We start from the raw sequence: 16,355 nt of genomic DNA on the forward strand, positions 1-16,355 counted from the left end.
GAGCAGCACTATTTTCCAACCGATTAACATACTGACATGTACAAATATCAAAATAAGACATCAGCTTTTTGACTTCTCACTCTCTCGTTTTATTTTCATTTTTCAAGCCCCGGAGCTTCAGCATTTTTCAGTCAAGCATGCGGAGGAAAGATGTAATAACACTCTCAATGACTTTTATATTATACAAAAAAATGTAAATTAATTTAAGAATTGTTTTAAAATAGAGTTTCATCCGATTATGTAAAAGAAATTGTAAAAAATAATTAGTTACAATAACCCGCTATCTATAGAAGATACTGTTCATCCTATAAAAATTTTATTATTATTAATATTTCATTTACTCTCTCATTTTCTTTTATTTTTATTTTTATCATGTCAGTAAATTCTTTTTATTGTTCATCATTTAAAACACATATTTCATTTTCTTCTAAAAATTATCTTGGAAATATTTTTAAACTCATTTTTTCATATTTTGATTTTATTTGGCTTATATATTTTTGTTTGAGTGTATAGGACTGAATTATTTTACATTGTACATAAAAACAAATTGCAAATATAAAAGAATATATGGATATTATAAATTTATTGGTAGAAATGAAATATTTAAAAAGAATAAAAAAAGAATATTTAAATAATATAGAGACAAAATAGATAAACTGATAGATGATATATTATAAAAGTCAATATATAAAATAGAAAAAGTGACTTTTGATGATGCATTTTAAAAGATAGTATAAAGAATCCATCAAGAAAGCTCAAACTAACAAATTTTATCAGATGTATTTGAGCCTATGCCACATAGGGCCACTTGCTGAAGAAATTAATGGGTCTAACTCATCTCATAAAACCAATTCTACAAGAGATGATTGTTTATTACTTATAAACATGTCCAAGACTTTATCCACAGCCAATATGAAATTATTCCTCAACACTCTCTCACGTGCAGGTCAGTATTTTTTCTGATCATTGTCACGGGATAAGTAATGTGAGCCCCCATTCGTCCTGTGGCAGGCTCTGATACCATGAAGAAATTAATGGGCCTAACTCATCTCATAAAACCGATTATACAATAGAGGATTGTTCATTACTTATAAACATATCCAAGACCTTATCCACAACTAATATAGAATTATTATTCAACACTTGTAACGTTAGAATTTACAATAAAGTCAAACAAAGTAATCGAGAGTGAATCATCAAATACAAATAATGTTGTACACTACACCCCATCTCAGTCTTATCCACTATATTGATGTGGCACTATTAGATCAACTATCATATTAGATCAGCCATTATTCTTCAAAATGATAGACTCAAAAGTTGATAAACAATGCTGCACCAACATTGTGAAATAGATCAAGTAGAATCATATCGTAGTTATAATATATTATATGGTATTTTCTTTTTTCTTTTTTAAAAAATAGTATTTGACTTTCAACACTATGGTAAACAACACCATGATCAGCTGCATGCTAAACCAAGCATACAGGAGTCTATAATTAACGATAAATCTCAGAAATAAGGGTGTAATAATACGCAATCATAATGAAGAAATCGAATATTGATCAAGACAACACGTTGAATGCCTGCGCCCCACGAGCAACCTTGATGAAAACATCCTCCAATGTGGTGTCAGCTAGACCCCAGGCAAAAACTGTGAACCTGCTTTTTGCATTCTCAACTGCTTTGAATACATCTGCAATCCTGATATCTTGTTTTGGCAGCTCAAACTTCTGAGTTCCGGATATGTGGTATATCCTGTTAGCATTTGGGGAGAGATGTCGCACCATGCTCTCGACATCTTGCTCATGATCCGAAGATGTCGTCATTGTGAACACATAAGAGCCCCCATATCTAGCTTTAAGCTGTCAAACACAACACCATTGTAATAGCTAGTGTTACTGAATACTGAGAGTATTTCACATACAAACCAAATCAACATTGACATAAAGAAGCCATATGTAGTGTTCATAGTTAATCCCCTCTCTCGCCCACTTCTAAAAAAGGAGCTGACTCATGGTGGAGCTATCCAGTTTGATACAGTATCTTTGTTCGAACATACTGATATTTAAAACTTAATGTTCATTACAAATTTACATGTATTGCTTTCAGAAATATTTTTCTTATTCTTTTTCTTTTTTTACCTAACGACAAGGGTTTCAAAAGAAAATCTAGTGCTCTAGGATACATGAAAGAACATCTGAACCATGATTCTGCAGTTATAGCCTTCCAGCAACATCCAAGTACCTAGCATGTTTCTCAAAGTACTAATAGATCATAGATATTGGCATGCTAAAAGTTTAAAAGATATCAAATATCAATTATGCAAAAAGAATTCACAGCAGCAAGCGAGGGAGTGGTGATGCAGTTTAACTCTATAACTATTTTGTCCAAGGTCTGTTTTTTATGGTATCTCCATATGTCCAAATGTGTCAGGATAAAACTAAGGTGGAGATTACTTGAAATCGAACCCACATAATACAAATAATATAATATCAAAGTAGAGTTACCTCTTTAGGATTCCCTATGCACTGCAAGCTGCCATCTACAAAAATTCCTAATCGATCACACAAAACTTCTGCCTCTTCCATGGAATGTGCTGCAATGCAAACACAAGCTCTATCAGTAGATTAACCGCGAAAACAAAGTGTCATCGTGCAGAACTAATCCAGAAGGATGGGACTTTATAAAACCAGGAGGAAAATAGGTTCATTTGATATATAAATCACAGTAATCAGTTTCTAGAGATTGAAGTTCTACAATTATGTTGGGGAGAGAGGCAGCGAGAAGAGAGAGAGAGAGAAAGCTTACTGGTGAGAATGATTGCTCGGTCTTGCTTTGCACGCTTCACAACATTCCATAAATTGTTTCTTGAAGCTGGATCTAACCCAGTACTGGGCTCATCCATATAAACAACCTTGTGAAATTTCCAAGAATTAGACCATAAGAAGAAAGGCAGGAGTTTCCACATACAAAGACCTTCTCATTAAAGTCCCTCCTTGAATTATTCGGTCATGTAATACTTATTGAATACAAAGAACAAAATTAAAGTATATTGAACTGAGATGTAGACATACTTTGGGATCACCAATCAAAGAAATCGCAACACTAAGCCTTCTCTTCATGCCACCACTATATTTCCCAGCTTGTTTGTCAGCAACCCCCCCATTAAAAAGATTGACACCTTTTAGTGATTCTTCCACTGCCTGCAGAAGCCAAATGGGATAAGAAAATAGGAATTCAAGAGTTATGCTGAAGAAATAGGCAGAAAACTAAAGGTTTGCTCCTTCTAAAGCTTCACAACTATCAAACCTAGTGAAAGGGAGCCAACAATTGCAATACATATCCATGGTCTGTGGATTGACCTTCAGCTTATAGCCCTTTACATTCCATTCACAAACTTAAATACCAATGGATGGTTAATGAACCTTTTAATTATAATAACACAAAATACACCTTTATATCAGTGATTATTTGTCCAAAGCCAGCATTTATTTCTTGATTTTCTGAGGGGGAAAAACTACTACAAGGCCACGCTCATGAAACTCCCCATGACTATCAAATCAAACAACACAGACTTACTTGTGTTAAGGCAGAACCTTTGAGGTTCTTCAGTCTTCCATAAAATAGAAGATGCTCCCTTCCAGTAAGAGATTCCCATAGCAAACTAGATTTGTCGAAGGAAATAATATATTAGGAATGCTGCATTAAATGTGGACAGGGAAGGAAGAAAAGAATTGCTTTTCTGAAGTGAAGGAATCAAGATTACTCATGCTGTGGGCATACACCCATACTGGTATATATTCCGTCCATCTGAGTCCGAATGTCCAGACCATTGACATATGCTGAGCCAGAGGTTGGCTTTGTCAGACCAATCATCTGTTAATGGACACATGGACATAAACTTTCAAATAATTCAGAAAGCAGAAGAGGACTGAAAGCGTGAGCATGGAAAGTTTAACCCCATTTAGCATGACTTCACAGTTTTATTAACAGAAGCAACAAAATCATCCCTAAGCATTTAACATTTCATGAGCAGCAGAAAAAGAATCATAATATGAGATTTTCAAAGCATTTTCCATTGTCCCAACCCCCCCCCCCCCCCCAAAAAAAAATAAAAAATAAAACAGTTATTTCAGAGAACAAATACGGAGCCTTGATGATCCCACATATAAGAAAAACATAAAGAAACTTTTTTCAGAATTGAGTATATAAATTGAAGACCAAAAAAGCAGTTGATACTGACCATACTAATAAAAGAAGTCTTGCCAGCACCATTGGGTCCAAGCATACCAAAGCACTCCCCTCGAGGCAAGGCAAGAGATAAGCCTCTCACTGCAAATTTTGCTGGGTTTCCATCCCTTCCTGGATACACTTTTTTTATGTTGTCAACGACAATGGCATGATTTGAATTTGGTTCTAGTAGCAGCTGCTCGACCCTCTCAGTCTGGAGGAAGGGAAGAAAAAGGGAACATGGAAATTATCAATATTGTGTGGAAGCACACATCAAATTGTGTAACATTAAACTTATAACAACTTAGTAGACATGAAGTGAAGACATGCATCCAAGACAGTTTATTAGGAAGAAAAGGAACGTAAAAAAGAAAACAAGAAAGAAAATGAAATTGTACGAGTACATTTTTTTTTATAAGTGAAATTGTATGAGTACTTTAAGAGACACTATGAATAATTCCAACTGTATTGAGATTCCACCTAAAGGATTTCCAAAGTTATTAGAACATTTTGCAACAACTCTTAGAGATAGAGATACACCAGATAAACCAGCATTTTGGACTACTGACCAAGTGCCAATAAATACCACCTAAGCTACACCAATACATTTTATTTTATCAGTAAAAAAGAAACTTATTATTGAGAATAGGCAGAGCCCAAGTACATGGGACGTATACAAGCTACACCAATAAATGAAGACTAAAGTATCTAAACTAGAGACAAAAAAATCTACCTCTTGAATGACATCCGGTTTCTCCATCTGAACAAAGACTTTAGAATCCTGCCTTCGCAAACTAGGCTTCCTAAAAGATGAAGTCTTCTTTCGGAAGATTTGCAAGAAAAATAGACGACTTTTTCCACTTCCTGATGATACAACTTGATCTACATAAAAGGCAAGGAAAATCACAACAAACCACTCAACAACCATGATAATCATGACCTCTGCCATCCCATTCACGCTATCACTCAAATCTCCCCACCGCATCCCATTAGTTCCCAAAAAGTCTCCTGTGAAGGAAGCTTGTGAAAACTCATACAACCCACGAAACAGAGCGAAGCCAGGATACAACTCCATCGCAATGATCCCACCTCCTACAATAAAAATTGGTTTTGCAAAGAGTATAATAAATTGAAAAACAAAGGAAAGCAAATGCAGAAGACCAAATTCTGACTTTTAGGGTTAGAACAAGTTAACAGAGAAATTATAACCACCGGTATATCAACTCTAATAAAACCAGATTGCTAATTTGAGTGGACGATCATATATCTTCACTCTTACATAAATCTAAAAGATTTCTATTGAAATCTTAAATGTGACAGCATAAGCTATGGAATGAATCTGTTCCCATGCATGGCAAGCTTCTCTTTATTACTTGCTCATTTTAGGGAGGAAAAAAACTGGCTCCATTTGCTAACATAGATGCATACACATAGCCATTAAAGGGGCAACCATCCATGTAAAAGTTCCTCATGCACCGGTTCTCTAAATACAGGTTCTTCAGTATCATCCTGCTAGCATTCCTAAGCTTAGAGAGGACGAGGGTGAGCACAGCACCTTGTTGAATTATTTCTCACCATACATTTTCTTAAGGACGAAGCAAAAATGGCATTACTGAGGAGATCTAAGCATTTTTTTTTTTTTGGCATAAAATTGAGTTTATCTTCCTTGAAATTCCACCCAGAAGAGATATTGTTTCCATCCAAACATAGTTCTCATTGAAAAAAATATTTATCTGTAAAGCCTCATAAACAACATGATACATACTCTGTTCACAAAGCTACCACTTACTTGGGAATGATGTATCCTGAATGAAGAATTGGAATAGAAAGCCTCCTAAAAGCCCAGTTCCAAAGACACAAATGTACCCAACAACTGTAATCATAGTATTCGATCATGACATGTATGTTAGCTAACTATTGCTTACAGAAAGGAAAATTTCATCCAAAATTAAAAATCAAATCAAATAGCTAACACCAAACCTGCAGCAGTCTTAATATTTGAAAACATTGCAGCTGCAAGAAAGGCCAGTGCAATTTGCAAGTTTATATAGAGGAAATAAAACACAAATTGGAGGCTGTAGTCATTCATTGTGAAGAATTTTAAACCTGAAACAAAGTGAACTGCATTAAAGAACTTGAACCAAGGTCAAAATGAATAGCACTTAACTGGATGCATTAGATGGATTACCAATGACTGAGCCAAATATCACAAAACATAGCATGTAGATAAAAGATATGAGAAGAAAATAAGCATAAGAAATCATCCAATAAGGCCCATCACCCAGCCCATGCATCTTCATCATGATTCTCAATTTCTGTTGTTTCTCATATACCAATGATGTCAAGATGACCTACATCAAAAAGCAGTGTGATTATTGAGCAGATAACTCACATTTTAATATTAAAAAAATATATAAAAATGTACAACATTAGTATTCGACAAAAATCTGACATTATATGTGATCATAGAGCTAGGCCCTCAAAACACATAACGATCTAGCTAGCAACCATTTTCCCCAAAAATAGTTACCAAGGTTGCAGCCATTACTCACATCTGGTCCTCGAGTTACTAGGAAATCATACAATAAACCATGGTAGAAATAGGTCAACAATACAAAGAAGCTGATATAACAGGAAATCGGGAAATGTTCAAGACACTAGATTTTGAATTTATCTTATTGTTCCCAACAAACTAGGTGCTTAACAAAACTACTGTTGCATCCATCAAAGATATGCCTCATTTTTAAAACATTGTTTTGTTAGGAACATGGGAACATCAAGTTTTTTCTTTATGCAAATTAAAGACAAATTCTACTTCCATTTTGCCTCTTCTGAGCTATGTAGTGCTAAAAATAGTAAGGTGTCCTTCATTCCATAAAGAAAGCCTGAATGATGATCTAATTACTCAACAAAAAGACATAATATTCACATAGGTTATAAAAAATGTTATTAAACATTTGAATAGGCATGTAAGTTGCAAAGGTTTGGAGATATATAGATGTTTATTAATTTTATTTGCACCTTCAAATCAAAACGGTGATCAACTGGGTAATAGCAATCAGATGAAATTTACAAAACTTGCAACAACCTAAAGCCTTGAGTACTTACAAAAATGAAAGCAGAAAAAAAAAAAAAGAAAAAAAAAAGTACTAAATAAACATTCAAACAAGTCATAACATAAATAAAGAAAATTTGACTTACGGGGAATAGTTGTAGAATGACCCATGTAAAGAAGAGTGTACCCAGAAGAGAGGACAAATCCAGCCTGAGTTTTGTTCCAGGTTTGGGCATTTCTTTAACAAACTCAAATATTATTTTTGTACCAGGCCCTCGCAAAAACTGGATGTAGGCATTTGATGCCTGTGAATGTAAGGATTGTATATGTAAGCATTTATCATATTTTAATTTGATGCAGCTAACTTACCAAAAAAGTCATACTAAGAAAAAAAAGTACATAAGTGCAGAATATACAAAATCCTGAAAAGCGAATTAATGTATTTGGACAGGAAGAAAAAAAAAAGTATACTGAAGCTATATATCATCAGAATAGAATAATTTTATGGGATACATAACCCAAGATCTAGGAAACTTCAGGTGCTAGACATTTTAAGACTGGAATAATGGAACAGAAAATCCCTAATTAAGACGTTAAACAATCATGTTATTTTACGTCATTTTAAAGCCTGATTGTAATGGCAGATGTACCTTTGGGGTCAATCCTCATATGATATGCAAATGATCTCCTGAAAGGAGCCTTTTTAATGAACTCAAATTATTCAAGAACATAAAAAATCCAAGAAGGCTTTGCAAGACAATCGGTGGACAATATGTGGCATATTATGTCATGAACCAAGTAAATAATACGAGCTCAGTTATAGTTGGCCAGAAACAGCTCAAGAACAACTATAAAAGAGAAAAAAGATAGTTCCAAGATAGGTGTATATTTGGATGCATGTTCCTATATTTATAATTTGTAAGCAAGGCCTACTTCCTCAGTGTTTTAGTCTCAATAGCTAAGGATATAGGAGCTGCTACTCATTGATGAAAACTACGCAATCCCCCTTGGATAACAACCTAACCAAAAGGTGCAGAAAAATATTGGAGGTTAATTTCTGGAAGAGGAACAAACAACACCATCATGCTTGAAAGTTGGACAATAAAATCTAGAAATTAAGTGGGAAGCTGGGTTTGGAGAGCAGATTCCCATTCTAAGAAGGTCTTCCACTAACAAGTCAATCTTTCCTTGTAAGCCTAGATTTGTAACGTATTGAGAATTTAAACTATATAAACAAACATAAACACAGCCTGAAGTAACACGGAGGCATTCCTTAGTACTTGCCAAGAGATTATTGTCCAACAACCATTCATACAATCTTCAAATGCCCAATGCCATTTCCAAACATCCAAAAAAGTCGAGCCAAACATGCAAAAAAAAAAACATGAAAGGAGGAAAACCAGAGAAGTTTACAAGTTCTATATATTTACCAAATTCACCGAACGAGGAACCCGCATCAATGCAATGGATGTTTGGCCTGAGTCATTCTTATAGGTTGAATTGAACCATATGCTTACATTAAAACTATTCCCATTTGAGTTTAAGAAGTCATAAGCTGTGAAAAAAATAAAGCCATTAGTATTGTCCTCTATGTTATACTACAAACGCAATACCATTCAGTTCAATATTACTAATAGACCAACCTGCAACAATTTCATTAATCTTCCTCTCTGGATTCCCTTTTCGGTAACCTTTGTATAGCTCATCGTTAATCTCAGAAGAACTATTGCGCCACAAATGCAAACCTTGGGCACAACGTACCTCTATATTGAAGGCAAAACAAATAAATAAAACTTTTTTTTGTTGAAAATATCATTAAAGCTCTAAAGAGTACAAAGGACCAGGATTTTGAACACAGAAAGTATATAGATAGGTTAGCCCAAAGCTGAAGGAAGGGAAGGGAAGGGAAAGGGAAAAAAACACTAACAATAAGGATTAAATCCTAAAACAAAAATTTAGAGTATTCCATGCAAAAGATTTTTAAGTCATGCATATAATAAAGGGGAAAAGTCAAGTGACAATATGGTACTAGCTATACCAATGCCAACATGGTGGACATGCAGTTCAGTAAACACTAAAACTGCCAAATTTGGGAAAGGATGGCTCTAGTAACAATCAATGTGAAAATATTTTTTATTGTAGAAGTCATGAGAATTAGCCTCGTTTGGTTACACAAATCATCTCATCTCATCTCATCATTACAAATTTCCTAAAATCCCACATAAAATACAATAAACAATTCAACTTTTTCAAATCCCAAAACAAAAATAATATTAAAAAATTATGTTCTAACAATATTTTATTCAACTTTCATTTCATCTCATCTAATCTGTGTAACCAAATGAGGCCTTAGTGTATTAATCTTACATGGACAGAAATAAATAATATAAGACTCACCATGATTACTTAAACGTAAAATCATAAGAACACAAATGTTTCTGTATTGATTCTCCATCTGTTCATGAACTAATATGCTCAAGAATTTAATGTGGCAGCATGAACTTGCATCTCCAACAATATACCTATACCCAGGTCAATCAATACAGAATGTGCACCCCATATTTTATTGGAGAGAAACAAGAATCTATGAAAAGCAAAAAATGCAATTGGTGTATACCTGCTTGCACCGGAATGGACGACTCCAGAAAGGAAACAGAAACTGTAGAATTTGGAGAGCACTGACTTTGCACATTATAAATGGGAACACCGGAAAAGAAAGCAGGATCAAGAAAATTGTTTGTCTGGGGATATGTATCTGAGCCCTGACAAATTTTTGAAAAATTCAAACTAGCAGCATAACTGACACAAATTTCAAGAGAGGTGAAGCAAGATAATAATAGTGACTATATTGCTCATAAGCAAGTAGAGGGAATACTTGTTATTAAAGAAAAATAGAAATAGCTTACCGCAACACCAGTAGCTAAGCTATCAACAGCATCAGAGGTGTTGATATTGAGAGATGTCACAGCCATATTCTTAACCAAAACTATCATGTGTGAAGATTTGGGTCAGTAAAGACAAAACATTCATATTCTCACTGGATCAAATAATCAAAATTAAAATGATGGCATGAGTGAGAGAGATATATATACTTTCTCCAAGAGACTGATTATTCCCAGTGAAAAGGAAAGTTGCTGGACAGGACCCTGAACTCCTGCATGACTCGTTTGGCAAGTCTGTAAATGGAAGAAAATCAGTCCTCACTGCACGATATTCAGGAGATGGCACTTGTAATAGAGGAGGCCATTCAGGAGCGTTAGGAATGGGACAAGTGGCAGCTTGATCCAAATCTGAATATTCCAACCCACAAACTTTCTCACATTGTCCATCCCCCGTTGTACCAACACACGCACAGCCACAATTATTTGAAGGTTTATCCAATTGACTATTGATAAATGCTTGAAGGGAAACAAGCAATATACAGAGGATGAAAGGGAAAGAGATGAGCCGGATATTTGTCTTGATATTTCGTTTCTGAAGAAAAACAAAGGACGATAACAATATCAACAGATATAATTCACAGTGATACGATTTCAAAACTCAGCAAGAAAATGGTCAGAATATGCACGCTGCAGCTGTTTAGTGTAAAGCCCACAAAGAAGCGCACGCACACACATTGTTTTGTTTTTTTAGTAATCTTGTTGCTTTCTATTAATAAATATAATCCAAATAAATAAGGTAGACAGATTGAAGCCCGTGTATTTTAAGAATAATAAGCAAAGTCGGTTTATATCCATGTGAAAAACTACCATCAACGCGATCAACATATCCACCCATTAAGCTAATCAAAGAGAACCCACAAAGTCAAACAACCAAAAGATAGATATTTCCAAAAGGTAAAAGGAAAATGAAGCCACTCTTGGATCAAAAGGCCAGGAAATTTAAAAGAACATAGACATTCCAAACGACAATTAACCAAAGAAAAACAAGCGTAAAATTATCGTTCACCTTTTTATTTCTTTCCGAATTCTTATAATTTCGAAAGTAGTGGTACTCTCAGAGAGAGAGAGAGAGAGAGAGAGAGAATGAAAAGGGACCTGGTAGGTGACGTTCTTTCTGAGGAGAGCGTTGGCCTGGGTCCAGAAGCTGGCAGGACGAAGGGATGGGTCCGCCATGGAAGCCGGAGCCACCGGACTTTCCCTCCACGGGGAAATATGACTGTTGCAAACTTCCCGGTGGATGTCGGAAATATGAAACTCCGACAAATAAAAGAATTTCTCCCAACCAAAAGCCCTCTTTGTTCACTTGTTTCGCTTCTCTCAACTTTCAAATTTTATTCAACGTCTATATATATGCGCGCACACACTAGCGTTTCGTAATGGTAGCACTGTGAGAGAGGAAGAGTTCCATGACCTAAATGACTAGACTGTCCCTGCTGTTCTTATTAATTTTCGGAAATGGTTATGAATTGGTAGATAACCGTTCTCTACCGAAACTGCCCTTCTTTAATGACTATGTTGCCCCTTCACTCGGTTTTGAGTCTTGATGGTGACCTGTCCTCAAGGTTGCCCAAGGCCGCTGCTCGCTGCCGAAATGATCCCCAAAGTACTTGATATTTTCGACGAAATATCAAAAAGGATAGTGCAATTATGTACTCTCTCAATTTGTCAACTTCGTCTATCTCTGGTGGTGTAAATTGTATACTTTTATTTAATTTAAAAAATATATATTTTTAAAAAATATAATAAAAATATTAATATAATAAAAATAATAATATTTACAATCATAAAATATGTAAGCGCTACGCACTCTTTTAAAAAAAATTGAGTAAATATAAAATCTATATAAAAAAATTAATTTCTTAATAATAGATTTTATTTTTTTAAAATAAATGTACAGTAATTACACCATTTATATCTGTATCTAATATTATTCATATCATAATAGTTATTTTTTTAATCAGTAAAAAAAAAATTAAAAATAAATATATATATAAATAATTAAAATAAGGAGATAAAATGAGAAAGCATATTAATATCATTCTTATTTAAAAAAACGCAATTAATTGACAGATCAGAGAGTCATCCCAACGCGTCATCTTGGTACAAATTTTCTCCCCCAGCTTTTGTTCTTTTGTTCTTTTATCTCTTTTATTTATAAAAACTATATATTAGACTTCCTATTTTGTGCAAGATGCCAAAACGATCAATTTCAAAGAAAATACAAAGTAACGTATGTATATCATTTTTATTTGGTCAAACTTGATCTCGCATGCTTTATTTTTTTTTATTTTTTTTTTTAGTGACGTGTAAACCTATAGTTTTAATAACGAGATGTCCATTACAGGAGGAAAGCCAAAGCCCTTGACGACAAGAAGTATTGTTCAAATTCTAAGATATTTCCAAGAAGGTGGGATTGCTCACAAGCAATCAACTTAATATATATTATTTTATTCTGTAGTTGAATAGTATTATATATATTTACAATTTTACGTACGCAGAAGATCTATTTTATCAGTTTTATTTTTAAATTTAAATTTTAAATTTTGAATTTCATAATGTTCATTATATCAATAGTTGATACATCAACACGTACATATTATTATGCAAGTAAAAATTATAAATACAAATAATATTTTTATTTATAATTTGTCGCACTCTTAAAAAATATTAATCTTCAAACTCTAAAACTTAGAATTGAAGAAAGAGATAGCAATGTTTTTAATTTCGTACCGTACCGGCCGGTACGGTCGAAATTTTTCGTTTCGGCCGTTCGGCCGGTACAGGTACTAGATATATACTGTACCGGCCAAAATACCGGCCGTATCGGCCTATGTTTTTTTTTTTTTTTCATTTTTTCAAACTACAAATTTATTTTTTGACCCCCAATTTAGATTAGACTATTTATAATTTATATGTATGTATGTATTTATATATAATTTATTCATATATAAACTATTATTTTAGAATATAATTGTTATATATATTTATATATATAATTTATTCATATATCGACTATCCCGAAACGGTACACGAAACGATACCGGTACCGAAATATTTCATTCTAGTGTCTTGACCGGTACGCCATCCGGTACGGTATTCAAAACATTGAGAGATAGTGCATCATGTGTGGATTGTATAGTATTATTTATCAATGGAAGTTTCTCTAGTTTGTTGCCCACTTATTATTTTTTAAACACGACAACTTCGTTCAAATTCAATGAGATATTTCCAAGAACATCATGAGATAGGCCACCAAACAGTCAACTTAATGCACTTATTCAATTGAGATTGTAGTTTCTCGTACCCTTAAAAAATTTCGCATTCAAGTTCTAAATGCACTTATTCAATTCAATTGATTTTGTAGTTGAGTAGTGTTACACGCCTCGTTTCTTTTCATAAATTTTTTTAATTTATTTAATCTCATATAATTATTATAATTTTTTAAAATTTTCACATAAAATAAAATAGACAATTCAACTTTTTCAAATCTTAAAATAAAAATAATATTAAAAAAATATATTCTAATAATATTTTATTTAATTTTTAATTTTTATCTCATATCATCTCATTTGTAAAAATAAACGAGATTACTTGTACGTACATTATTTATTGATCGAGAATTTTCTCTCTTTGTTTTGTGGTTTATTTTTTGAAGTCGGCATCTTCGTTCAAATATAAAGTTTGTTTAAAAAAAAAAAAAAAACTCTATCCATAAGTTGGTGTAAAGTATATTGTATACTACTGATATGATAGTATTTAATTTGTAAGAAAATTTTATAAATTTAAATCTTATAAAATAAATTATGTCACGGCGATGATATAAATGATTTGTTCTCTATACTAACTTGTAAATAAAATTGTTCCTGTTAAAAATTACAAAATGAATATTTGATAATACATTTTAAAAAACATGGGATTGGTCACAAACAATCAATTCAATGTACTTATACTATTTTAATTAGCAGTTATCATATGATCCATTAAAAAGATTCACGTTCAAATTCTAGAGCTTAAGTTTGAAGAAAGAGATATATACATTAATATATGTACATTATTTATTGGTCGAGGAATTTATTATTTTTGAACGACGTACGACAGCTTTGTTTAAAATTTTAAATTGACGTATGTTAAAAACATCAAAATCATAGCTATTCTAAGACTTAGAAACGAAGAAAGGGATCGATGGTGTGTGGGTCGTACCACTTTTTTATTTTATTATTATATATTTTCTAATGTTAATAAAAATTTATTAAATATTGCATGGTTTAGGTATTAGGTTTATTTCTCTGTCTTGTAATTTTCGTGGAAATTAGACAAATCAATATATACTCGCGAGTCTATCATGACCAAGTCATGTTATTATTTAAATGAAAGATAAGAAATAGAGATAGAAGACTCCTTGTTTTTAATAGATTCATGACGAAAAGATAATTGAAAAATGCGTGAAATCTATCTTCGATCTAGCGAGTAAAGAAAATGACATATGTAGTCAGTTTCAAACGTCGTCTGAAACTTGTAGCGAAGGAACTGATCTACCATTGCTTGCAAGTTGAACGCTATAACGTGGACAATAGAGATGAAAAATTCTACACAACTTCTTACTATTCAAACAACCAAAAACTAAAAAAACAACAATATATATATATATATGGCGATTCTTTCAAAAGCATTAAGTAGGTTAAAAAAATCACATAAAAAAAAAAGAAAAATTCTATTTATATTCCAGAGTGAGGGGCTGCGTGTGCAGTCTCATTAATGAATGAGATAAAAAGAAAAAAAAATATCATTTTAAAAAGGATATTATTATAATTTTAATTTTTTTAAAAAATATAACTATATGAGGTTTCATGAACAGTCCCCAAATGAAAATTGTATATAGACTAACTCAAATAAAATTATCATGTTTACATGCATTACACAAAACTCGGATCAATTCTCTTAATAAAATAAGCCCTTAAGATCAAACTTAGTGACAATCGGGGGATCACATTATTTCTCTGTCTTGTAGTTTGGAAAAGTATTTCAAGTTCAATGGGAAGTGTTTTATTTATTTCATTTTATTTATTTGATTATTGTTATTTCTTAATTTAGTTATTATTATTATTTTAATAATAATGTACTATCAAAACTAAGTAGTGGAAAATGATTAACTTAGAATTCTCTTATATTTATTTTACAACTTTATATTAAATGCATGACAGTTTTATAAAATTAAATCTCATTTTTAATAGGGTGATATGTTTGCATTGATTGGTTGTTTAATGAGTTATAGATAATAGATGTATCGTTGAAAAGACGATTATAAATGTTTTTATTATATTAATTATACACTACAAGGTAATATTTCCTTATCATCTTTCCAAAATCACGAGTTTTCATTTTCATTTTCTTAGGCAAAATACCCATTATAACTCTACCATGGCTATTTAATTTGTTAATAATACTGCGTATTAACTTTAGAGATAATATCAAATCAAATTCATTATTATCTAAATCAAGAGTTTTAATTTTCATAATTTTAAAAGATTTTATCTTATCAGGTGATTTGATTTTTATAATGATCATCATATTTATCTTGTCTCATTTTTATATATTTTCCTCTTATATAAGATCTGTTTGGATATTTATAATATTTTATTAGATTTTGAAAAATAAGAAAAAAAAATTAAATTAAAAAATTATTTGAATATAATTATTTTAAAAAAAATTGAAAAATTAGTATTATTTTTTATATTTTGTGTTTTGTTTAAAAATTTAAGAAAATTATAATAATTAAATAATGATTAAATAAAAAAAATTAAATATTTAAAATTTAAAAATATTTTATATTTAAATATATATATATATAAAAATCTCAAAAATAATTGTATTTTCAAATAGAATATTAAAGTCTCAGGAGTAATGATTAATTGGTATGTTTGATCTTCAACTCCGCATTATAATTTTTTTTAATTTTAAAATAAAATAAAATAAATAATTTAATTTTTTTAAATTATAAAATAATATTAATATTAAAAAATATTTTAATAATATTTTATCCGCACAATTCAATCCGATCACGCGGCTAGTAGTATAATACATCTCCCAACGTACACAAGTCAACTTTGAGCAATTTCAAATGGGTA

At 31.9% G+C, this 16,355-nt stretch overlaps 1 protein-coding gene across 1 annotated transcript; it reads right to left on the reverse strand.

Moving 5' to 3' along the window:
• Nucleotides 1-1,214: 1,214 nt before the first annotated feature.
• On the reverse strand, nucleotides 1,215-11,557 carry LOC109004357 (ABC transporter A family member 7-like). The gene is made up of 18 exons (XM_018982890.2): nucleotides 11,326-11,557; nucleotides 10,381-10,762; nucleotides 10,195-10,274; nucleotides 9,906-10,050; nucleotides 8,932-9,051; nucleotides 8,719-8,843; nucleotides 7,435-7,593; nucleotides 6,422-6,584; nucleotides 6,214-6,339; nucleotides 6,023-6,106; nucleotides 4,967-5,325; nucleotides 4,247-4,447; nucleotides 3,770-3,879; nucleotides 3,583-3,667; nucleotides 3,078-3,206; nucleotides 2,812-2,917; nucleotides 2,511-2,599; nucleotides 1,215-1,865 (listed from the first exon to the last, which is right to left on the reverse strand). The coding sequence occupies exons 1-18, from the start codon at nucleotides 11,401-11,403 to the stop codon at nucleotides 1,566-1,568; spliced, it is 2,841 nt and encodes a 946-aa protein (XP_018838435.2). The 5' UTR covers nucleotides 11,404-11,557; the 3' UTR covers nucleotides 1,215-1,565.
• Between the last annotated feature and the right edge of the window lie 4,798 nt (nucleotides 11,558-16,355).

Source organism: Juglans regia, chromosome 9 (assembly GCF_001411555.2).
Source record: "Juglans regia cultivar Chandler chromosome 9, Walnut 2.0, whole genome shotgun sequence".
NCBI classification, from domain to species: domain Eukaryota; kingdom Viridiplantae; phylum Streptophyta; class Magnoliopsida; order Fagales; family Juglandaceae; genus Juglans; species Juglans regia.

Excerpts from the sequence above, each read along its gene's own strand:
- LOC109004357 (XM_018982890.2), bottom strand. The coding sequence starts at position 11,403 with ATGGCGGACCCATCCCTTCGTCCTGCCAGCTTCTGGACCCAGGCCAAC. Across the intron at positions 3,880-4,246 it reads AGACTTCTTTTATTAGTATG|ATGATTGGTCTGACAAAGCC; the intron begins GTCAGTATCAAC and ends GTCCATTAACAG. Across the intron at positions 2,600-2,811 it reads CCGAGCAATCATTCTCACCA|CACATTCCATGGAAGAGGCA; the intron begins GTAAGCTTTCTC and ends TTTGCATTGCAG.